We start from the raw sequence: 24,289 nt of genomic DNA, 5'->3' as shown, positions 1-24,289 counted from the left end.
CCTGCAACTCCACGTCATGGATACGTTGCACAATTTCTCTTCTGGCCTGATCGAAACCTAATCTAATAAAATCATCATGAGAGAATCCATATAATAGAAGTTTTTCTGTAATTGCCAATTTCCAATTGGATTTAAAGGAGTCTTCCAGAATTAAATGCACTAAGCCGACTTTCATGAAAACCAATTTTAACCAGTAGAGTATGATAGATCTCCAATAGTGTGATTCAAATCTAACCAGACCCACCTCCCTTCTAATAACAGTATTTGGGACACAACATGGCAGCTGTAATATAGTTCTTATGAACTTAGTTTGCAGTGTTTCTAACGGAGCAAAATTACTAAATGGGCCCAATTGTGCACCATACATTATCTGAGGATACACTTTGGCCAATAGTAATTTTATTGCAACAGGGATGTACAGAGCTCCCCGTGAAAAATAAAATGATTTGATCAGATTGATTGATAATTGGGCGCTCTGAATAATATATTTTTGATGCGCAATACGGGAACCAGATGAGTGGAATACAACACCTAAGTATTTATAAGATTGAACTTGTTCAATTGTGTTCCCATTCATGTGCCAGGTATATCTCTTTGGCCGTTTAGCAAACACCAAAACTTTTGTCTTTTGGTGGTTTACCTCTATCATCTCTCTGTTACAAAATGAACTTAATTGTGCTAGTGCTCGACGTAGTCCTATGGGCGTCTGGGATAAAAGGATCATATCGTCTGCATACAGCAGGACTGCAATGTGTTCTGTGCCAAGTTTTGGAGGGTGCATAGACATGTCAGATAAACAGCTCACCACTGAGTTGATATAGATGTTAAATAAAGTAGGTGCCAAAATACAACCCTGCTTTACCCCTTTACTAGTTGGAACATCTGACGTTAAATAACCATACTGGTTGCAGCGGACCCGCAATCGAGACTTCTCATATAGTTTATAAATTAATAATAGTAATCTCTTATCAATTTCCAAATCTATTTGTTTTTGCCAGAGCCTGTCTCTTGATATGGAATCAAATGCCGATTTCAGATCTATAAATGCAGTATAAAGTGCAGCACCCGACTTAGCTGTATATTTTTCAACAAGATAATGGAGGGTCAGGGCATGTTCTGTAGTAGATCGACCTGTTCGAAAGCCAGGTTGTTCAACTGCAAGAATGCCGCTTCTCGCCTCCGTGTGAGGCGGGGGGCGGGGTTGTGCACCCGGCGCGAAGAAGCAGGCACGGAAGCGCCATCTTGGCCCCCTCCATGTGACGAGGGACTGTCCAATCAGGAGGGGGCCGGGGAAACAGTGCAGCCCGGCAGCCATCACAGAAGCAGTCTCTCCTCTGCCGGGCAAGGAGGAGGAGCGAGCACCGTTCGCTCCTGGGGCCAGAGAGGAAGAAGAGCTCGGCCACATGCAAGCCGGTCGGGCTCAGGGCTCTTCCTCTCGGCCGGTAGTTGGTGGGAGCGGCAGCTGCGATCGGCCACAGCCCAGGCCGATCGCAAACGGTGGCTGTTTGTTCCTGGGGCCAGAGAGGAAGGAGAGCTCGGCCACGTGCAAGCCGGCCGGGCTCAGGGCTTTTTTCTCTCGGCCGTTAGTGGGAGCAGCAGCAGCAGGAAGGGATCAACAGCCTTCGCATATGTTGCAGCAGGAAGGGAGCAGCTTTATTTTCAGCAGCCAGAGCGCCGGGGGACCAAGCAGACAAAGGCCTTTCTCGGAGGCCTAGGGTGATATACGGGGCTTGGTCTTTTTTCTTTGCACAGTTTGGGGAATGTGGAAGGGGACTTCTTTCATGGGGGAATGCCCTTTTTGAGGTCATTTCATAGCTTGGGGAGTTCTGAGGGAGTTGATGTTCAAGCATTATTATATTGGATGGATCGATTAATTGGGGACCCAACCAACTGATGGTTAAGTTGATGTGGGAGCGTTAGTATACTGGATAGCTTACTTGGGGATACCGAGGGACGAGTGCTTTGCAGAAGGGCTGAAGCAGTTAAAGCTTGGATAACAAGCAGAGGGCTACCCAGTTTAAGGAGCCTGGCCCACAACCAAAGCTTGTCTTGCAGTTTATATATATATATATATATTTTTTTTAAAAAAAAATTGTCTTGTGGTAGCAAGCGTGGATAGTCCCCTTTGCTAAGCAGGGTCTGCCCTGGTTTGTATTGGAATGGGTGACTACATGTGAGCACTTCAAGGCAAGAGTTTTTGTTTTGTTTTTCCCAGTTAATGGTCCTTCAGTTGTGCTATATATTTGCTCCCATTGAGTTAAAACAAAATAAATTAGAAGAAATAAATAGATAAATAAATAAATAAGTGAAGTGAGAGGGAGAGGCCTTAATACCTTATTCTCTAGGCCAGTGGAACGTTTGGGAGGACTGGTCTTGTGGTACAAGCAGGAATTGCCTCCTTTGCTGAGCAGGGTCTGCCCTGGTTTGCATTTGAAGGGGTGACTACATGTGAGCACATGGTCCTTCAGTTGCGATATATTTGCTGCCATTAAATAAATAAAAACAAATTGAAAAGAGAGAGAGGGAGAGGCCTCCCTCAATCACTTCCACCCATTGGGGGGCATCAGTTGCAGCCTCTTCAAGGGATCCTGCCAGGCCTGCTGAGCCATGCCATCAAGGAAAGGGCCCGGTAAGGAGAAGGGGAAGGGGAAGGCCCCGGCCCCTAAGCGGCCTCAAGCACGGCCCAGGGAACCCGACCCCTCCTCGGGATCAGAGGATGAAGGGCAGCTGGTAATGGCGAGGATCTTGTCTCGCTTAGAGGCGTTGGAGTCCAGGAAGAAAGCTACTCGAGGGGAGGGGTCCAAGGCGGTTGGAAAGCAGGGTGCGAGAAAAGCGGGGAACCAACCTAATAAGCAGCTGCAACTTTTACAGTCCATTGAGGCGAGGCTGGATGCACTGGAGAGTGGCGAAGGGGAGGCAACTGGAGCAATGGAGAATGCCAGCCGGAACGCCTTGGATGCAGATGTCGGGTCTTTTGGTGAGTCCGATTGGGGATGGTGCTATCCACCCTGGGCAGGGCACCTGGCTAGCGTGTGGGGGGGGATGCCAGCATGGCCAGTAGGGCTAGGTTACTCAGCACCCCCAGTCTCAGGGACAGGTGGGGCGCCTGAGAAGAAGGCAGAACCTGAGAAGAAGGCAGAACCGGAACCAGCCACACGACTGCAGCAGCTCACACCCTGGGAGCAGAAGTGGCAGAGTGGTAAGGTGGCCAGTGCAGACCCAGGGTGGTTATCTGAGGGCAAAGAAACAGTGGCTACAAATGATAAGATTGACCATTACCCACAGGGGGAGGTGTCCCTGCCCCTGGGCGATCACTTGTTGCTCGCCACAAAAGAAAAGATATGGAGGAACGAATTTGTTGATATGTTCTCATTACTGTTTCGGGAAACAGAACCCAGAGAGGGGGAGAAAGGGGACCGGAGGGACAGAGAAAGAATCAGGTACAAAACAGTTGACCGTAACTGGTCTAACTGGCTGGCCGGGTACATGGTGTACATGGGGGTGGTGCTGCAGAAACAGCCAGCACGGGGAGCATCTATGGTGAAGTATTTGGACATCATATACCACGCATTCTCGGAGTACAGTGGGCCCGCGTGGGCTCGCTACGACGAGGCCTTTAGGCGACACTCAGCCATGAACCCGGAGCTCCCGTGGGATTGTCAGCACCAACAACTCTGGATGAGGATCATGGGCCCCAACCGACCTGGGGGTGGGGAATTCTCGGACAGTGGACACTTCATAGTAAAATCTGCTGCCACACCCGCCAAGGGCCAGATGCCTGGTGTGGCGGGACAGTTTCGTCAGCCTTGCTGGGAATTTGCATCAACAGGGACTTGCTCGCGCCGCCCATGTCGTTTTCGACACGCATGCACCATTTGCGGAGGCGCTCACTCATTTAACTTCTGTCCAAAGGGCCGCTGGCCCCGGCCCGGCCCCAAAGATGGGCCTGCCGCCAGAAAAGGTGGTAGCCCCGCTCCGGCAAAAGGGACCTAGCCCCATAAGGCTGGGTCCGTTGTTGCAGCTGCTGCAACAATACCCAATAGTGCAGGATAGGGACTATCTGGGGGAAGGGTTTCAAAGGGGTTTTCGGATACCTTATCAGGGTCCCAGGGTTAGTTCCTGGGCAGAAAATTTGCGTTCAGTTAAGGGGTTGGAGCAGGTTGTAAGGGAAAAAATTGACAAAGAAGTACAGGAAGGGAGGGTGCTAGGCCCCTTCCCTCGGCCGCCCTTGCCCAGCTTTAGGGTTTCCCCTCTGGGGGTGGTGCCTAAGAAGGCAAAAGGGGAGTACCGTTTGATCCATCACCTTTCCTTCCCTGCTGGAGGATCAGTTAATGATGCCATACCTCACCAGCTGTGTTCTGTTAAGTACACAACTTTTGAGGCAGCAGTGGAGATGGTTCGAGAGCAGGGCAAGGGCGCGTTGATGGGGAAGTGTGATATCAAGTCAGCCTTCAGGCTCCTTCCAGTCCATCCAGATGACTTCGACCTCCTGGGTTTTGCTTTTGAAGGCGGCTACTATATTGATAGGGCCCTGCCCATGGGCTGTTCCATCTCCTGTTCTGCCTTTGAGCGTTTCAGTTGTTTTTTGGAATGGGCAGTCCGGGAGAGGGCGGGGCTCACCTCAGTAGTGCATTATTTAGATGACTTTCTTTTTTGTTGCCCAGGGTCTTTATCGACCTGCAAATATCTAATGGACACGTTTCAGGGGCTGGCAAAGGAACTGGGCATACCATTGGCGCCGGAAAAAACAGAGGGTCCAACCACCCGGCTGGCCTTCCTCGGGATTGAAATAGATACAGTGGCTCAGTGCTGCCGCTTGCCACCAGAGAAGGTCCTTGCTCTCGAGCAGCGCCTGGGGCAGCTGCTGGACGCCAGGAAGGTCACATTGAGGGACTTACAGGTCATAGTGGGACACTTGAACTTCGCATGCAGGGTGATTGCACCCGGCCGCGCCTTCCTTCGGAGACTCTGTGATGCTACTAAGGGGCTTCGGGCCCCACATCACCGGGTGCGTGTGACACATGAGCTTAGAGAAGACGCTAGGATGTGGGTGGAGTTCTTGAAGGACTTCAATGGCGTTTCCCTGTGGCGGTCCAAATTTCTACTAGAAGCAGAGCTTCAAGTCCAGTCAGATGCAGCAGGGGGGCATGGTTTTGGGCTTTTCTTCCGGGGACGGTGGTGCGCTTCCAGGTGGCCCCCAGACTGGGAAGAAAGGGGTGTGACACGAGATATGACATTCCTTGAGTTCTTCCCGATAGTGGTCGCAGTGCACATCTGGGCCAGGGATTTTGAAGATAGGGCTGTCCAGTTCTGGTGTGATAACATGGCCACAGTGCAGGTGATCAACTCGGGGACTTCCAGGAGTCCTCGGGTGATGCACTTGGTTCGCTGCTTCACGCTGCAATGCCTGCGCCACAACATTCTTTTCACCGCACGGCACGTGCCGGGGCTGGATAACAGCATTGCGGATGCGCTCTCTCGGATGCAGGAGGAGCGCTTTCGAACTCTCGCCCCAGCAGCCAGGGAGCTTCCCGAAGTTTTTCCACTCCACCTATGGAACCTTGGATTCTAGAGGCAGAGGAGGCCATTCGCCTATCCCTAGCACCTAGCACAAGAGTGCGCTATGCGTCGGCTATCCGTGAGTTTCATGCATTTAGGGTTGACACAGGGCTGGAGGACCTATGGCCCATCCCAGTCGAGCACATAATGCGCTATAGCACACATTTACATGGGAGGGGCTTGGCCACGGGGTCCATTGGGGGTAAGTTGGCAGCACTGGCTTTCCAGGCCAAAATGAAGGGGTTCGCGGACTCCACCACTGACTTCCGGGTGCGCAGAATGCTCGAGGGATGGGCGCGAGTAAACCCCTCTCAACCAGATACGAGGGTCCCACTGGCGCCAACAACACTGCAACAGGTGCTCCCACTTTTTAATGATATTTGTTTTTCCAACTTTGAGGTACGGTTGCTCAGGGCTTCCTGCCTCGTGGCCTTCTTCGGTGCCCTGCGAATCAGTGAGCTGGTCGCCTCCTCCAGGTCTGATACATCAGCGTGGGCCCTGCAGTGGGGGGATGCCCGGGTAGAGAGGGACAAGGTGGAGTTGCACCTGAGGCGGGCTAAGACCGACCAGAAGGGCAAGGGAGCCACCATCACCCTGGCAGAGGGGACTGATGAGGGCCTGTGCCCGGTGAGGGCCATGAGGGATTACATGGCGGTGCGTGGGGAGGGAGAAGGCCAGTTGTTCCGTCATGCGGATGCTACGCCCTTGACGCGCTTCCAGTTCTGGGCTCTGGTCAAAGAGGCTTTGAGGAGGGCAGGCCTGGACCCGCGTGTTTATGGCACCCACTCCTTTCGGATAGGGGCAGCATCTTCAGTTGCAGCCGCGGGGCTGACGGAAAAGCGGATCCGGGCGTTGGGGAGGTGGCGTTCATCCGCATGTCGCCGCTACATACGCCCACTGCCGAAGTGATGGCCCACAAGAAGTAACACCCAATTTTGTCTTACAGACTGTCAGGCACCTCCTTTGCCTTTGCGGATACTCATCTATGGGCACAGCTATGTGTTCTGGGCTAGTCGGCGAGCTCGGCAGACCAGCTTGGGTACCCAGTTGGGTCTGGCAGGAGCGGCGCAAGTGGAGTGGATGGGCTGCCGAGGAATGCTGTGGGACCTTTTCCTTCCACTTCTAGATGAGTACATCACGGCAAAGGGGGCACCGCACATTTTGGTGGTACACCTGGGAGGCAACGACTTGGGTTTGTTGCAAGGCAGGGCCCTGAGCCTGCAGGCAATCAAGGATTTCCAGGGCCTGGCGGCCCGGTGGCCCGAGATGCAGTTAGTCTGGTCTAACCTGCTCCCAAGGACACGCTGGAGGGGCCAAGGGGGCCCCCTGTGCTTCAATAGGGCACGTAAAAAAGTCAATAAGGCAGTTGGAAGAGCTATTACCGCCTTAGGGGGGACAGTAATACAGCACCCTGACATACGAGTGCAGGATGCGACCCTGTATAGAGGGGACGGAGTCCATCTCTCTGACCAGGGGAACGAGGTGTTCCTCTGGGACTTGCAACGTGGTCTCCAAGAGGTGCTAGCTGGGTGGGGAAAGCGGGGCTAAACAGAGGTTTGCCCCACTTCTGTGGCAGGAGAGTGCGGGTGTTGGGTAGGTAGATTCAGGGATCGGTGTTTGGCTGGAGGGCCAGTTGGGTGAGGGGGGTCAAGGAACAGCCTTTCAGGGCTTTGATGGCCCGTAAGGTTGGGAATGGCCCCCACTCGGGGGGTGGGCGCGACTCACCGGCTCAGAGCTTTGACGGCTTGGGTTGGGGGTGTGGCGGACCACCCCCCCCTCGGCGGGGTAGACCCCCGCGGTGAGAGGAGGCCAGGACTTGGAGCCTGGCCAAATCAGGACCCGGCCCTTCGCCCTGGTGTGGGGTGCTCTTCATTAGGAAGGGCCACCACACGAGAGTAGTACCCGCACTCTAGTGTATTGGGACCTCGTTGCAAGTGTCGTTACCTATGTACAATAATAAAAGTGGCCCTTATTTACTCCAACTAATGGTGTCCTGTCTTCATTGGGCGTCTGGGGGTGCAATGCCGCTTCTCGCCTCCGTGTGAGGCGGGGGGCGGGGTTGTGCACCCGGCGCGAAGAAGCAGGCACGGAAGCGCCATCTTGGCCCCCTCCATGTGACGAGGGACTGTCCAATCAGGAGGGGGCCGGGGAAACAGTGCAGCCCGGCAGCCATCACAGAAGCAGTCTCTCCTCTGCCGGGCACCCACCCACCCTCCCGGTACTCAGTGAGGGATAGCCGGTCGCCTACGGGGGCCAAGTAGGAATTTTTTGGGTCGTGCCAGATTGGCTGGGGCACGGCCTTTTTTCGCCTACTTCTCACTGAGGCTTAGGAGCTGGGCCACAGGTAGCCATCGTTACCTATGGTCCCCGGGTGGCAGGTAGGCATTGAGAATTGGTTGGTCACTTTGCAGGAGAGTGCGGGTGTTGGGTAGGTAGATTCAGGGATCGGTGTTTGGCTGGAGGGCCAGTTGGGTGAGGGGGGTCAAGGAACAGCCTTTCAGGGCTTTGACGGCCCGTAAGGTTGGGAATGGCCCCCACTCGGGGGGTGGGCGCGACTCACCGGCTCAGAGCTTTGACGGCTTGGGTTGGGGGTGTGGCGGACCACCCCCCCCTCGGCGGGGTAGACCCCCGCGGTGAGAGGAGGCCAGGACTTGGAGCCTGGCCAAATCAGGACCCGGCCCTTCGCCCTGGTGTGGGGTGCTCTTCATTAGGAAGGGCCACCACACGAGAGTAGTACCCGCACTCTAGTGTATTGGGACCTCGTTGCAAGTGTCGTTACCTATGTACAATAATAAAAGTGGCCCTTATTTACTCCAACTAATGGTGTCCTGTCTTCATTGGGCGTCTGGGGGTGCAATGTTCTTTTCCTCAATCCAGTCCACCAGCTTAATTGCTAAGTGTTTAGCATAAATTTTACTAATCACACTCAGGAGGCTTATAGGCCTATAATTTGCAGGATCACTCCGTTTACCTTTTTTGTATATTGGGACTAATATCGCCACTCCCCATTGTGGTGGAATTTTTGCCGTATTATCAATAAATGTGAACAGTGAGGCTAAAACTGGAACCCATCAGTCTAGGTTAGACAGAATCACCTCTATAGTAATATAATCGGTCCCAGGGGCTCTGCCTTTTTAAAATTGTCTTACAAGACCTTCTACTTCCGAGCAGGAGACCGAGTCCCATCTTGGGGGGTCAGTTATATATGCCTCGACATTCACCGTTATGGCGTCATTTTGTCTATACATTTCGTGAAAATGATTTTCCCATTTATCAGCTGGAATGATACAGTCAGGTCAAGTGGGGGCTTTTCCTAACGAAGGTGCTACCAAGCGCCAAAAGGTGCTTTGATTTTTCAGTTTGGCCGCTTCTATTAACTCCTCCCCTCTCTGTATCATCCATTGAGATTTCTTTTGCTTTAATAGTCTCTTATATTGCCTCCTCATTATTAGTAAACCCTGTACATTGAAGTTAGTTGTATCATCTGTATATCTATCAAATGCCTTTATTAATGAACCTTCCGCCTCTTGGCAGTCTCTATCAAACCAGGGACGAGAAAGAACTTTCCGTCCAGTTTTTGGCATAGTGTTAATGAGCGTTGGGTGTATTAAGGTTAAGAGGCTATCATAGTGTTCTAGCAGGCAGATACCATCAGGGACGGATGTCCCTTGAATAATAACATTCCGTAACAACTGGGCTTTTGAGGAGTTTAGTAAATCAGTAAGACGTGCAGCCTGCCCAACCGTCCATTTTGCCCTTTGTGGGGCATTTCCCTTTGGTATGCCCAAAGCCCATTCACAGTCCGAAGAATTTCTCCTTCTTAGTGTTATGTTCAGCAATAATGGAAAATGGTCACTTTCCGGGTGAGGTATCACTTGAAAGTACCCCACCCATGGTGCTAAATTTCTTGTTACAGCAACACAATCAATTAATGAGGTATTTGGGCCCGTCCAGTGCGTATACTCAGCCGGATAATCCGGTTGCATTGCACCGTTGAGCAAGTGTAGGTCCAATTTATGGAGAGTTGATAATAAATTCAGACCTGAAAAATTAATTATAACATCCTTCGACTGCCTTATAATTAGGGGAGAAGGGGTAGGTAGCATTACCGGGTAGAAATGGTATTTTGCAAAAACTGCCTCATTATTCTTCCCCAATCGGGCATTAAAATCACCAGCAATAATCAGATGAGAATCATGATGTACTATTAATATGTCTGTAATAAAGGTTTCCAGTTTGGCCCATGTCTCTGTCACCTCTGTACTTGAACTCATTGGCGGTATATAAATATTAATCAGTATCAATTTAAAGGTCCCAATAATAAGTTGGGTAGCAAGGGCATAAGGGTCTAACTTAGTAAGCAGGGACAGTTGTGATGTCAGAGCTGTGGAGGCCAAGACTGCCAAGCCACTACTCGGTCTGCCTCTGCATGCAGTTCTTCCCGCATTTAATGAAATCGATATACAACCAGGAAGAGTAATATCTTTGGTCAACCAAGTTTCCTGCATTATCAATATCTCGTGCTTAGTGATAAAGGACATAAAATCAGGGTCTGTAATTTTAGACCTTAAGCCAGCCACATTCCATACAAGTGTTGCAACCTGGTTAAAAGGCTTTGAATGTCAATCTGCAACCAGCATGTTTCCCTGTTCAGATGGGGTAGGTCCTTGGATCTGTCCCATTATTTCAGATGTTCTCTGCAAAGATCTATTGCAGCACTCATTGTCCAGCGGAGTTATTGTCCTCGATGAGACTGTGTCTAAATCAGGGAGTCGCTTGACCTCATGCTCTAGGAAGCTGTTTACACTAAAAGTATCTTTACCCAACCTAGTCTGGGCATCTCTCTTTGGCGAGGAATTGTCCTTAGGTCTCAGTAGAGCTGTGATGTTATCAAAGTGAGGGTCAGTTAGTATCCCCCTCCAGCTATTTTCCTTCAATGGAGCATTTTCATACAGGGCTACTCTCACATGGTCAATCAAGAGTTGGTTATTGTGTATTGGGCCTTGGTTTTGCAGGTCCACCACTGAGTCGTGTTCCATAGAGAATTCAGCAAGATCAGCAAAAGCTCGTTGTTCTAACAAATTAATCCTTGACAGAGGTTCGTCAGAGGTTTTCTGGAGGCTCACCAAGTCCTCTGAGATTTCTAGTAATGTCTTTGGGGTGTTCTGTGATCCATCAAGGGCTGGACTGGTATAATCATAGGGAGTATTATGCCTTTTTTCTCCTTCATTTGAGGAAATTTGAGTCAGTATCTCATTTTTCTGTCCCAAATGGTTGTTCAGTCTCACTTGCTTTACCATCCCCTCTGGCACAATGCTATGAGCTTGACCTTGAGAGCTAGTCTGTGTTGAGATTTCCCTAGTTATCTTCTGTTCGCTTCCAGTAAACAATGGCAGTCGGTTCTCAGATGGCTTTGGACTTAACCCTCTCCTCACTAAGGTGGTCTTAACAGTATTAGTAAAATGTCTTCTGACTTGAATTCCAAACCACCCTAAATGCGCCCTCATCTGAAGGAGTATTCTTGGAATTTTCTCATCTCTGAAGATGAGCAGAATTCTCTGATGAAAATTAACATCAGGCAAATATGTATACTTTACAAGGTCTCTACCCAGAATATGGCATTGTGTCAGCAGACTTAATGACCTAAGAATGGCTGATTTATAACTCCATTTAGCGTGATTAACTGGTATGCGCTCTATGATAAGAGCAATAGAGTTTGCTTGTAGCACACGATTTGCTCTGGTGTCCTTCATCTGTCGAGATATATGCTGCTTCATCTCAGATTTCACTGATCTTCAGACATCTGGGCAGCTAGTCTGCTGTGGTCTGTTAAAAAGCTCGGGCTGGACTTGTTTCAGCATAAGAGTTATTGCTTCCACTTTCCCTTCCATACTACGTAAAGTTTGAAGGGTGAGCTGCAAAGTATCAGCCATTAACTTACAAAGCTGAGCCAACATTGCATTCTGCTCCGATGCAGTATTCTGCCTACTGTCCGTTGTTAAAGGGTCAGAATTTACTGCCTTGATAGCACTGTTTGTAATATCTGTAATGTCACTAGAGGATCCTAAAGCCTCATATCTATTGTAAGTAGAGAGCTTAGATTGAGGACTTACAGAAGGAGTTAAGTACCGGTCCATACGAGATTGCTTGGATCGTCTCCCCGTTCTGTGGATTCTGTGGATTCAATCGGTTCAGCGGCTGGACTTGCACGCGAGTGTTTTTTCCGTCCCATATTGAGGTTCTGTTTATAGTAGTAATAAATCAAGTTGGAGTTCTCTTTTTATCTGCAGACGGTTTGACTCGAAGAAGTATTCAGAATGGCATTTTACAGGAAAAACACAAGTATTTCGGAGGAGCTCTAAAAACTCCAGCCGTTCAACTCCATGTTGGCTCCTCCCACCCCATCTGAAAATCCTGGGCATGTTTCTATGGGAAGAGACAAGAGACACGGATCCTGGAAAGTGGATCAGGGCTGCACAACTTCAGCCCTCTGCAGATGTGGGATTACAGCTCCCATCATCTCTGGTGCTTGTCCACAGTGGTTGGGGATGATGGGAGTTGTAGTCCAAGAACAGCTGGAGGGCTAAAGGTGTGCAGCCCCACAATGGATCCCTAACCATCTGAAATGAGTGTGCTGGTAATCTTTCACAATTTCACATTGGGGATTTCTACTTACTCCTCCGTTTTTTGTGCTTGGCTGCCAACTTGAGCTAGCTCTCACTTGAAACCAGGAGGAATCCCCTCTTCCATGCCTTGATTGCAGGGGTTCCTGACCTGTAGTGGTCCAGATGTTGTTGAACTACAAATCCCATCACCCTCATCTAAAATGTATTGTGGTTGGGAATGGTGGGAGTCATAGCTGAGAAATGTCTGGACTACCACAGGTTGGAAAAGCCTGCTTTATGGTTCCATGGGTTCACTCATTCCACTCCTCCTGAATTCTACCTTGACAAGGTGAATCCCAAAAATTCAGCCCAAGAATTGGTGCATGCACAGTGGCCACCTCCTTCTCCCCCCACCCCCAGCCCACTTTATCAATGCCCACACATGCCGGTCGGAAAGCCATGGCACAAAAAAACGGTCTTGAGTGGAATCACATGTGTGACTGTGACCAGTTTTTTCTCCGGTGCGTTCTTAACTGACGTGCACGTGCCAGAATGAACAGGGAGAACACCACACTGAAGGAACCTTGACGTGACCCGTCACACCATGAGATGCATTTCTGCAGTGGATGGTCCGTATCCACAGCAGAAGACGACACAAAGGGATTGCCATCGCCCTTATCTGCGTAACTGTCACAAAAATAGCTTTGGTTTTGTATTGTTTGCTCAGTGAATTGGTAATACAGTGGGAGGGGGGTAGTACAAAAATTCAGAAGAAAACGAAAGCCGTAGCAACCTGCATGTCCAAAGTAGTCGATATGATTTGGTAATCAACAGGGAACAAATGGAGATCCCTAAACGCTGGTTCCACCCTCGGAAGAAGAAGAAGAAAGGGTTTCCCAATTTTGATTGGAAATTGGACGAGGCAAAGAGCAGGAACTGGGAGCTGTTGTATGTTCATGATCAACGTGTGCAACTTGATTGCACAAGAGTGCAATCGCCTTCCATTTCCCAATCCCTCCAACGTTCCATGTCCACATCTTTTCTTTCAGGTCTGCCTCCCACAATGGCTTACTGGGGCCCAGCCTTCACCATCCCATTTCGTGCCTCCAACCCAGTGGTCGGTTTCGCCTCTGCAGGTTCTGTAAGCCTCGGCGGCTTTGAGGCATTGGAGGCTATGGAGGCAGGACAAACTCCGGAGTGCTTGAAACCCTGGTTGATGTCAACCCTCAGCCCACCCACCAGATCCCCTCAGTAGATGTCATGATCTGGCCATCTCCCATCATCGTCACCATCCCAGGAACGCATCCTGTCTGCAAGATGAGACACACCCTGCTCCATTGGTGGTTCTGGAATCACATCCAGTGGGGAGGGGCTGTTATGGGGGATACCTTGGGAGCAGAAGCAATGTCTGCCTATGCCCTGCTAATTCGTCCCTAATTGTCTATCTGGAGCGGGTAGGAGATGGCCTCAAGATCCATGGCAGAACATCCAGGTCTGCATGAGCACCTTCAATTCCAACTGAAGCCCGCTGCAGCTGGGCCAAGGGGTTCTCCATGTCTCCGAAAACCGGGAGCAGATCTTTCTCCCAACTCATCTGCTTCCATCTATGAAACAGTTGAGGTTACAGGCCTTAATATCAGGACGACTGAGCACCCAACATCCTCTGTGGAATCAGCTGTGGCTGCGGAGACTCAGTCTTCTTGAAATATGAGTTTGCCACATGCTTAAGCCTCTGTTTCCCTTTTGCTAGCCCAATCAATAGAGAGGAAATGATAGGGCCCCACTCTGGCTTGGTAGTAGATCACATGCCAAGCTATACATCAAGCTAAGCTGCAGCTGTCGCATAGCCCATCAGACAAAACCAAACAGGAGCGGCCACGATGCAGGAGGAGTGCCCATTATGGGATGGAATGCAGCCCTCGGCAGAATAGAAAGCTTAAAACTAAGTTTCCTGGAAAGCTGGGTGATCACCTCCAGTAAAAGCTGGAAATGCCAAGCGCATGTGATTGGCTTGTGGTTCAAGTAGGATGGGGCGGCCTTTTCATGTGGCGAATGGAGGTGGTGTCCTCAGGTGGCAGATTATTAGGGGTTGCGGCAGAGTAGCGAGATGCCCCTGCCGCTGCTATTGGAGCAGTTCTTTGAGCCCAAGCTGTCCCTTCAAGCTTCGCAAGATTGCAAAGACTGCAAGATGTACAAGGAAAGAAGAGGAGGCTGCTGGGAACCTGCCCTCCTCCCTGTCCATCATGGTCCTTCCAAAGTCTACAAAGGTTGGTTCTTAAAGGGGGCTGAAGCAAGGCAGAATTTGATGTCTCAGCTTAAGCACTGCAGTAGTTAGGCCACCCCTGCAGTCGAACACAGCACTCTCACACACCTGTGGAATCATAGCCTGTTTCACATCACTTAATCACAGCAGAAGGTTCCAAGTTCCCTCCCTGGCTTCTCCAAGAGAGGGCTGAGGGAGAATCCTGCCTGCAACCTTGGTGAAGCTGCTGCCAGTCTGTGAAGACAATACTGAGCTAGATAGACCAATGGTCTGACTCCGTATATGGCAGCTTCCTATGTTGCTAATATTTGCCAGACGACTCTGCAGTCGGGAACAGTCTGACCTGAGCCTGCCACTGAAGATCTGGGAGTGAACTCAGTCCTCTGAGGAACAGGAACGGTAGCCAGTTTGGGCTTAATGCATTTCCATGGAGAAAACAGAGCATGGGAGCTTCTGCTTAATTAAAACCTACAGCTCCAGGCTGTTTGCAACTGTAAGAAGGAACAAAGTCAAGAAAAGGTGGTTTCCCGCATCGGCATTCATTTTGAAGTGGTTTTGTTCATTTTCTCTGTGGAGTTTCAAGATGCCGCCTTCTGCTCACAGAACTGCTGTCACCTAAGAGTGAGTGCGTCTGAACATGTGCAGAGTTATTTCCCCTCAAAATCAAATAAACCTTTTTTTTTTTTAAACACCTCTTATGGGTAAAGTTGTTTCAGGGCATGTAGAGAATTACGTTTCCTTCATTTACTGCAGGCAGAGAAGTTTTGATGCAGGAACTAACTCTCTCTCTCTCTCTCTCTCTCTCTCTCTCTCTCTCTCTCTCTCACCTGTATGCTCTAGATTTCTGCCCTCTAAAGGTGTCTACAGTGGCATGCTGGGGGGCTGGGTCAAGCTAGCTGCTTCCACCATCAAGCCCCACCTTTTGCCCCATTTTACCCCCAAAGCACTTAGCCCCAATGAGTCCCCATTTCTGCAAATGGGATGATAAATGGAAACAGAGGTGACCACCTGTGAATGGGATGGTGGAGAAGTCCTCTCCTCAACTTGTGTGCCCTTCCTCTCCACACTTGCCTCTGAGCCCTCCCACCTGTGGTTCTGCGTTCTCAGTCCAAAGCCCTCCCCGAGATCTGGAGACAGCCCCCACCACACGGTCATAAATTTGGCGGGGGGGTTTCAAGCAGACCAAGAGACTCGTGTTAGAGCGCAGCATGGATTTTATTGAAAAGGAGTGGAGTGAACAACTGTAGGAGATGAAGGTTGTAAAAATGATACAGGCAAGCACAAGAAGAGATGGGAGCTCCTTCTTGGAAAGGAGACATTCAGGAAACAAAGCAGAAAGGGGGGGCAAGAGAGGGGTAGCGGACGTTAATACAGGAGCTTGAGGCTGGGAGAATGGTCCTGGAACCTCGTGGCTCTTCTCACTCCGGGTCTAGATGCTCCGTCACAGAACTCGATGGTGGCTGTCCGTTCCTGGTCATTTCTGCTTTCATTGGGATCTTCTTTTCAGCATTAAGAGGTTTATATACAGATGTTCCCACAGACGCTCCCACGGCGCCCCAGGAAAGACCTCTTTCCGAAATATCCACCCCTCCTTCCAAGGGCTCCGTAACCCAAGCCAGAACCCAGGCCGCCATAGAGACCGGATCCTACAATCCCGGAACCCCCAATGGCACAGGGAGTGTTGCCTCCCATGGAGACGGGCTCGCAGCTAGCGGACAGGATGTTTCCTGGGATGGCCACCACGGAGGAGGGTGGCTGGATCACGACCTCTCCCCGGATCTGGTTGATGCAGGAAGGGATGACTCTGGCCAGGGTGCCCAGGTTGCCAGAAGTTTCAGCCAAGGTGCCAGCACCGTAGCCATAGCTGAGACCTCAGTAGCCATAGCCGAGACCGCCATAGCCAAGGCCACAGCTGCCTGCCGATCCAAAGCCAATGACAGGGGTGGAAGCACAGGAGGGCGGCAAGATGGATTTGGCTGGACTGGAAGCTGGCTCCACCTCCACCACCTCCACATCTGCCACGGGAGGATCCTTCTTCCCTGGCAGGGGAGGCCCTCCTTCCAACTGCTGCCTGGCCGCAGGCCCTGGCATAGGGCCAGGCAGACAAGAGAAGTCCAGCCTGTCCACCAATGCAGGGGTGGGGGGTGACTGGGGGAGGTCTAAGCAGGTCTTGGTGTGGTCAGTGCCTGGATGGGAGGCTCATGGATGCCACTTTTGAGGTTGGGGCCATAGATCAGTGATGGAGCATCCGCCTTACATGCAGAAGGCTGCCATTTCAGTCCCTGGCAGCATCTCCAGGTAGGGCTGGGGAAAACTCCGGCTGGAAGCCCTCGAGAGCTCCTGCCAATCACAGTCACAGTCAGAAGGGTTTCTGGGCTACCAAGACTCAGGGAATAGCAATAGCAATAGCAATAGCACTTACATTTATATACCACTCTACAGCTGGAAGCTCTCTAAGCGGTTTACAATGATTTAGCATATTGCCCCCCAACATTCTGGGTACTCATTTTACCGACCTCGGAAGGATGGAAGGCTGAGTCAACCTTGAGCTCCTGGTCACTTGTAACTTTCTGGTTACAGGGCGGCAGTTTTACCAGTGCGCCACCAGGGGCTCTTTACCAGGGAAGCAGCTGTTCCCAGAAATAAGAGATGCCAGTTCAAAAACCAAGAGAACACAAATTGCAAGAATGCAGCAGAAACTTTATTGAGAATGTGAAGGAAATGGCATGATATGAGAGGCAGCTGGGAGACAGAAGGAAACCAAAGAATTCATATTGAGGATAGCAGAGTAACGAAGTGGGAGAAGAAGGGTGCCCAGTCCATTCAAAGTCCAGGCCTGGATTTCAGTGATGCCTCAGACTTAGGGTTGCTGGTTCCTGGTCATTATGATCCTGGTCATTATGATGACTTCCACATAGACCGGCTTGGAGTTACCGCATGTGTTGGGTCCTGGGACAGTAAAGATGAATCCAGGTGGCACGAACGTGACTTCCGGTGCGGGGACCCGGTTGATGGATTTAGGGTTGACCACAGCCAGGGTGTCGAGCTCTTATATTGCCAACACCAACACCATTATATTGCAAACACCAGAGCCAAGGCATCCATAATAGCCAAGGCCTTGAAAAACGGGGCCTAAACTGTAAAAACCACGACTCGTGAAGATATTAGACATTGCTGGGGAGATGGAGGTGAGTCTAAAACAGAAATGAGGGACAACACATTACGGTGAATTGACATTCACTCAGGGATGGGACGGAACCCTCTGAGACATTTCTCCCAAGTTTCTCCTTAGTACGAATCCACAAAGACTCCCAACACAGAAGCAGAAAGATTTGTGACTGTCTTGATGGAGTATACTTCAAGCTGAGAAATTTGCCCCCTTTCTTTGTTTAAGCCACCCAAGGTTCAGGGTGGCAACCAGCGTTCCCTCTAACAGGGATTCCCAGATGTTGTTGACTAAAACTCCCGAATCCCCAGAAGCAATGCCTCTTACTTGGGGATAATTGGAGTTGTAGTCAACAACATCAGGGGATTCCTGTTAGAGAAAACCCTGGTGGGAACCTTCTTGTAAAGAGATGAGGACAGAGGGGTGCATACGTGGCTTTTCAATGTTTCTATGAGAATAAACATAAGAGAACTGCTGGTTCAGACCAATATCCTTCCAGTTCAGCCTCCTGTTTCCAACAGTGGACAACAAGATACTACTAAGACGTCCGCAAGCTCGGCTAAATGGAAATAGCCCCTTCCCACTTTTGCTCCCCAGTGCCTGGCATTCAGTGGCACACTAATCCTAGCCTAGCTGTCAACCGCTCCATATTCTGAAGAACTGAAGACTCAAGGTGGAAGATCCACCAAGCTCTGTGTCAATGAGACTCTATCAAAACACCACCAAGAAAATGGACTTACCGGCTTCTCTGAGAAGATGCAGTGAAGATAGGAGAGTCGAATGAAGCTGATGGAAGGATAGAGGGAATGCTCAGCTTTTATAAAGGTCCACCAGCCTCTCTTGAGGTTAGGATGCTCCATCACTCCACCTAACCTTTTATTGGGATGCTAATGACACTTCTTTATTCCCTGGGCCAAAATGAGCTTACCAAGCAGAAAGAGTGAAAAAAGAGTGCCGGGAGGGGGGTCTGGGTTACGGAGCTCTGGACCAGTGGAGGGGTGGATATCTTGGAAGAAGCTCTCTCCTGGTTCCCTGTGGGAGCATCTGCTATTAGACCCCATAACGTCCAACGACTGATCATAATGACCAGGAACCAGCAACCCTGAGACTGAGGCATCGCTGAAATCCAGGCCAGGACTTTGAGGGGACTGGGCGCCCTTCTTCTCCCACTATTTTGCTCTGCTGTCCTCAAAATGAATTCATCAGTTTCCTTCTCTCTCCCAGCCACCTCTAATATAATGCCATTTCCTTCACATTCTCAATAAAGCTTCTGCTGCATTCTGGCAATCCCTGGTCTCTTGTTTTTTGAACTGGGAGCTCTTATTTTTTGTAAAAGCTGCTTCCGTGAGTCTCGGTAGCCCAGAAAACCTTCTGTCTGAATGAAAACTTATGGGGGACATTGCAGTCTTTTAGTAACACACAGGAAGCTGCCTTTGACAGAGTCTGACCCGTGGTCCATCTAGCTCAGTAGTGTCTACTCTGACTGGTAGCAGCTCTCCAGGGCTTCCAGCTGGAGTTTTCCCCAGCCCTACCTGGAGATGCTGCCAGGGACTGAAACGGCAACCTTCTGCATGCAAGGCGGATGCTCCATCACTGATCGATGGCCCCAACCTCAAAAGTGGCATCCGTGAACCTCCCTTCCAGGCACTGACCACACCAAGACCTGCTTAGCTTCACCAAGGCGGCTGTCACATGTGCCTTTAGACCATGCTCTGGGACCTTCCAGAAGCTTCAGTGCAAGCTTTAGCTGAAGGATTCCTTCTTGGCCCTCACTTGGTAACACCGTGAGATGTCGCTCCCCTCTCCAAGTTGACATTAATACCACATTCCTTCCGGGGCACACAGCCTCTTCCCCTTTCCTCCTTTTTCATCCGTATCACCATGTTGACCATCCGTATCACCATGTATCACTTGGGGGCTTGTAAAAGGTCTCTTTTTGAACCTCGGGACCCAGGATGCGCTATGGGACGGATGTATACCTACCTCGCTAGCATGCAGTAAAGGCTGCTGAGGCAACGTAGGTGAGGGATTGAAACCATCCAATGAAAGAAGAAGAAGCACTGATGTGGTAACTTAGAACTAACACTCCACTGCTATCAGGCCCATAGCCACTAGAGGGCACTCACTCCTCCCCAAGATGAAGCTGTCCCTCCATCCTTACCGGCCCACCCTGGGAAGACCTGTTTATTTTAAGAACCAGAGGGAGCATGCTCAGAACATACTCCGTGGACTGAGCACGTCAGTTGCTGGGGAAACCAACAGTGAAGGAAGTCTATTGCTTTTCGACTCTACTGGTTGGCTGCCTAGAAGTATCTGGTTGTCTGATCTGGGAAACAGGGTGCTGTACTAAACCCACCATTGAGATAATCCACCAGAGCCCTCCTGATGTTGCTGCTGTAGTAACTCCTTAGCACTTCCCTGTTTCCCCAGCCCTCATTCTCACCTTTCAAGATACCCACATAGTATCTATCCACATTGGAAGTTCCCTTCTACTGAGTCAAAGTTGTGGAAAGAACTTCGTCCGTGGAAAGAAGAAGTGTCAGCAACCCAGCCGAATGTTAGCTGGAGTGACGTTAACTGGAGCATGGAGTGACGTCATGGAGTGAGGTTAGCTGGAGAATGTTAGCTGGAGCATCCTAACCACAAGAGAGGCTGGGGGACCTGTAGAAAAAGCTATGTGTTCCCTCTGTCCTTCCATCAGCTTCATTCAACTCTCTTGTCTTCACTGCATCTTATCAGAACAGCCAGTAAGTCCATTTTCTTGGTGGTGTTTTGACAGGGTCTCGTTGAGATAGAGCTTGGTGGATCTCCCACCTTGAATCTGTTGTTCTTCAGCATAGTGTGAGGCTGACATGACGTGCAGGTTTTGTGTGTCACTGGATGCCAGCCACAGCGGGGAAAGAGGGGCTATTATTTTATGTTCCTTCTCAGAAACATATGAAGCTGCCTTATACCAGGTCGGACCTTTGGTCTATCTACCTCAGTATTGTCTGCACGGACTGGCAGTGGCTTCGCCAAGGTTTCGAGCAAATCTCTCTCAGCCCTACCTGGAGACACTGCCAAGAATTGAACCTGGGTTCCGCATTCAAGGCAGATGATCTACCTTCGAGTTAGGGCCTCATATCCCAGTCACAGGGGAGATCCGGGGCTTTTGCTTTCATGCTTCACTTCTGGTCTTCCCGGAGGCATCTGGTTGGCCTTTGTGGGTTCCCAATGGAAACCCTACCTACACTGAAAACCCAATGAATGAAGAAATGCTTGCTTAATACTTTTGTCATTTATGACAAAATCATTGTCATAAAATATAAAATAGTGCAGATAAATGGCCTCAGAACAGTAGTACTTCTGCTGGTCGCCTCCAAACTTGACTACTGCAATGCACTCTATGTGGGGCTGCCTTTGTACGTAGTCCGGAAACTGCAGTTGGTCCAGAACGCGGTGGCCAGGTTGGTGTACGAATTTGATAACTCAATCAATCAATCAATCAACCTCAGGACCCCAGCTGCACTCTGGGGAGGATGCACACCTACCCCGCTAGCATGCGGTAGATTATGCTGAGGAGACGTAGATGAAGGATTGGAACCATTCAATGGAGGAATGGTCATTATGCTCACTTCCACATAGACCGGCTTGCCACTGGCGCACATGATGGGTCCTGGGATGGTCACAAGGGGGCCAGGTGGCTGGATCGTGACTTCTGCTGGGGGGATCTGGTTGATGGGTTGAGGGTTGACCCCAGCCAGGGTGCCGAGCTCTCCGGAGCTTGTGCTGCCTCCTACAGCACCTACGGCTTTTATTGGGTTGTTGATTATTTTTCTTTATTCCCTGGGCCAAAATGAGCTTACCAAGCAGAAAGAGTGAAAAATAGCTACGCTATTTGTTTTGATGCCATGTTAACCACCCAATGCCTATTAATCTCACAGTCTCCTTTCTTCGACTTCAACTAGACTTGCTTCAGTATCTAGTGAACCACTTAAAACACCTCCGCGAGGGACTGGGGCTCATTAAAGCACTTCAAAAGTCACCCATTCTCCCTTTTGCAGGAATGAGTGATCTGCATGTGATGATGATGAGTTTTTTGCAATGCCAGCGGTACGTGCCCTGGCTGGGTTTCAATCACTCTCATTACCGAATTATTAAAAGGCGCCAACTTGTCTCATTATTCGTTTTGGACACTGCTTTGGAAGCTCCGTCTTTCAAAAACAGGTGTCCACATTGTGGTGTTCTGTACTCGTGAGTAATCATAACCCCTATACTTCAAGAAATAGCTAGCATTTTCTCAACAGGAACTGGGTCAGGGGGATAGCTAGGAAGTGATCTGAGGCACTTGAATGGGAGAATCCTCCCCATTTGAGCAATAGGGCTCACCTCACCTTGCATCAGAACATAGGAAGCTTCCTTCTACCAGCTCAGACCCTTAGTAGGGATGCACATGAACCTGTTCAGAGGCCCTTTTATGGGCCTCCAAACAGCTTCGAACATCAGGCGGTTGAGAGTTCAAATGTGTGGGGCCACACATTAAGGGCGGGGGAGGGTGCCCTTCCCCTTCCCTCCACTTTCCCCCCTGCTTCCCCGTTTCCCTGCTGCCCCGTTTCCTCTTCGGCTGGAAGTGGCCTGAAGCAGCTGGCACATGTGTGCCCATGTGTACGTCCAGCTAATTCTGGCCACTTACAGGTGAAGAGCAAACAGGGCAGTGCCCCATACTTGGGAAATACCTGGTGCCGGCGAGGGAAAAGCAGAGGGAGGGGTAAGTGCACCCTCCCCTGCCCTTAAGGTGTGACACCCACTGGCCATCGAGTCCCCTGCACAGAGTTAGGCATGTGCAAAACAGTCCGGGGGTTCAGGAGTTCGGATTTGGGGTTCAGGGGCTCGAAGTCCAATCGAACACCTCAGGTGCCTTCCGGACCATTACTGCCCCCCCCGGCTGGTTTGCGATTTTAAAAATTTTTTTAAATAAATTTAATTACTTCCTGCCCCTTCAAGCGGTGTGTGTGTGTGTGTGTGTCCATGAACATTCCCCTGCCCGCTACCAGCTTCTAAAATCACTTCTGCGGCAAACTGGACTGGCCGGCGGGGGGCAGGGGAAAGTTTGCCTATCGGAAGCCCCCTGAAAGGGGCAGAAAGTAATTAATTTTTTAAAAAAAATTAAGAACCCCGCCCGGACCGGATGGGAAGGGGGTTTCCGAAGGGTGCCGGACCAAAACTGGCCCACTAGGGTTCATGTCTGGTGCGGACTCGAACCAAAACAGGCCAGCCCATTCCGGGCACACCCCTACATGTGTTTCCGTGCACATCCCTCACCCTTAGTCCATCTAGCTCAGATTGTCTACACTGACTGGCAGCAGCTCGCTAAGGTTTCAGGTAGGGGTCTTTCCCAGCCATGCCGGGAGATGGTAACAGGGACTGAACTTGTGTCCTTCCGCATGCCAAACAGATGCTCTGCCACTGAGCTGCTATTGCCTCCACACAGTTAGCGAAACTCAAAAGCTTTGTACATGAAAACCACTCAAGATTGTATCTGTCCATTCCTCTGGTTGGGATGGGCCCGGACCGGCCAGGAGGACATTGTAAAGGCATGGTCTGAACATGGGCTGTCCGGTTCGGGTGGGGGAGTGTGCCTTTATGAGCGGGGTGAGGGCTTACTTACCCCTCCCGCCACTTTCCCGCTCTGGTGCCGTAGTTTCAGTAGTAATTGGGGAGGCAGGATACCTCCCTCCTGCCCCTTCCCCGCTGTCACTATGAAAAACTCCAAGGAGTCCTTTGCGTGTGCGGACATCACAGAGATGTGAAGCGCGCATGATGTGTGCGCGTGCAAAGGACTGCTGGGAGTTATTCATAGTGACAGCGGGGAAGGGGCAGCAGGGAGCTATCCTGCTGCCCCAATTACTACTGAAATTACGGTGCCAGAGCGGGAAAGCGGCTGGAGGGATAAGTAAACACTCCCCCCACTCTTAAAGCCACCTCCCACCCCAGTGCCGGACCGCAGTTTGGCGGTTCCGTGCACAACCCTATCCTCTGGCTGGGGGCCTAATCTGGGCTGTCACATCCCTGCAGATGTGTGGGGAACCTACTTTGGAGCATTGTATAGGATGCCTGCCTCTGAAGGAATGCCCCTTTGCCTATAGAATTTCTACCAATTTGGCACTCAGTTTCCCTCAAGGAGGTCTCTAGTTTAGTGACCCAACCCAAGCCGGGTAAGACCCCGGGGTTGGATCAGATCCCTCTGTACTGTTAAAATCAAATTTTGAATGGTGGGCTCCTGTACTTGCAAGATTCTTTATGTATATTGATCGTACTACCTGTATCCCAGAGGAGAGGGGTACAACGGTGATTGTTCCCATCTATAAGGAAGGCCAACACTCTGACCCTTCTAATTATTGACCAATCAGTTTGCTGAGCATTATTCATAAATTATATTCTAGACATCTATATGTTAACCTCACGGACTGTTTGGAACAGGAGAACATAGTAAGGGAGGAACAGGCGGGGTTTATGTCCATTCGGATGATTCTTGATCAGGCCCAAGCTCTCCCTGAGGTGTTTTAAGTGGTTCGCTCGAAACTGAAGCCAGTCAAGTTGAAGTCGAAGAAAGGAGACTGTGAGATAAATAGGCACTGGGTGGTTAACATGGCATCAAAACAAATAGCTTAGCTATTTTTCACTCTTTTTGCTTGGTAAGCTGTTTTTGGCCCAGGG

The 24,289-nt window shown here is 50.4% G+C and overlaps 1 protein-coding gene across 1 annotated transcript; it reads left to right on the top strand.

The window, feature by feature from the left end:
• The first annotated feature begins 1,171 nt into the window (after nucleotides 1-1,171).
• On the top strand, nucleotides 1,172-8,376 carry LOC128337695 (uncharacterized). Its single transcript, XM_053278974.1, has 2 exons — nucleotides 1,172-2,977; nucleotides 5,489-8,376. The coding sequence occupies exons 1-2, from the start codon at nucleotides 2,608-2,610 to the stop codon at nucleotides 6,466-6,468; spliced, it is 1,350 nt and encodes a 449-aa protein (XP_053134949.1). The 5' UTR covers nucleotides 1,172-2,607; the 3' UTR covers nucleotides 6,469-8,376.
• The last annotated feature ends 15,913 nt before the right edge of the window (nucleotides 8,377-24,289 follow it).

This window comes from Hemicordylus capensis, chromosome 14, assembly GCF_027244095.1.
Source record: "Hemicordylus capensis ecotype Gifberg chromosome 14, rHemCap1.1.pri, whole genome shotgun sequence".
Taxonomy (NCBI): domain Eukaryota; kingdom Metazoa; phylum Chordata; class Lepidosauria; order Squamata; family Cordylidae; genus Hemicordylus; species Hemicordylus capensis.
This window is presented reverse-complemented; position numbering and strand designations above follow the sequence as displayed.

Coding starts and splice junctions, on each gene's coding strand:
- LOC128337695 (XM_053278974.1), top strand. CDS start 2,608: ATGCCATCAAGGAAAGGGCCCGGTAAGGAGAAGGGGAAGGGGAAGGCC. Junction 2,978..5,488: donor TGCAGATGTCGGGTCTTTTG/GTGAGTCCGATT, acceptor TCTCGGATGCAG/GAGGAGCGCTTTCGAACTCT.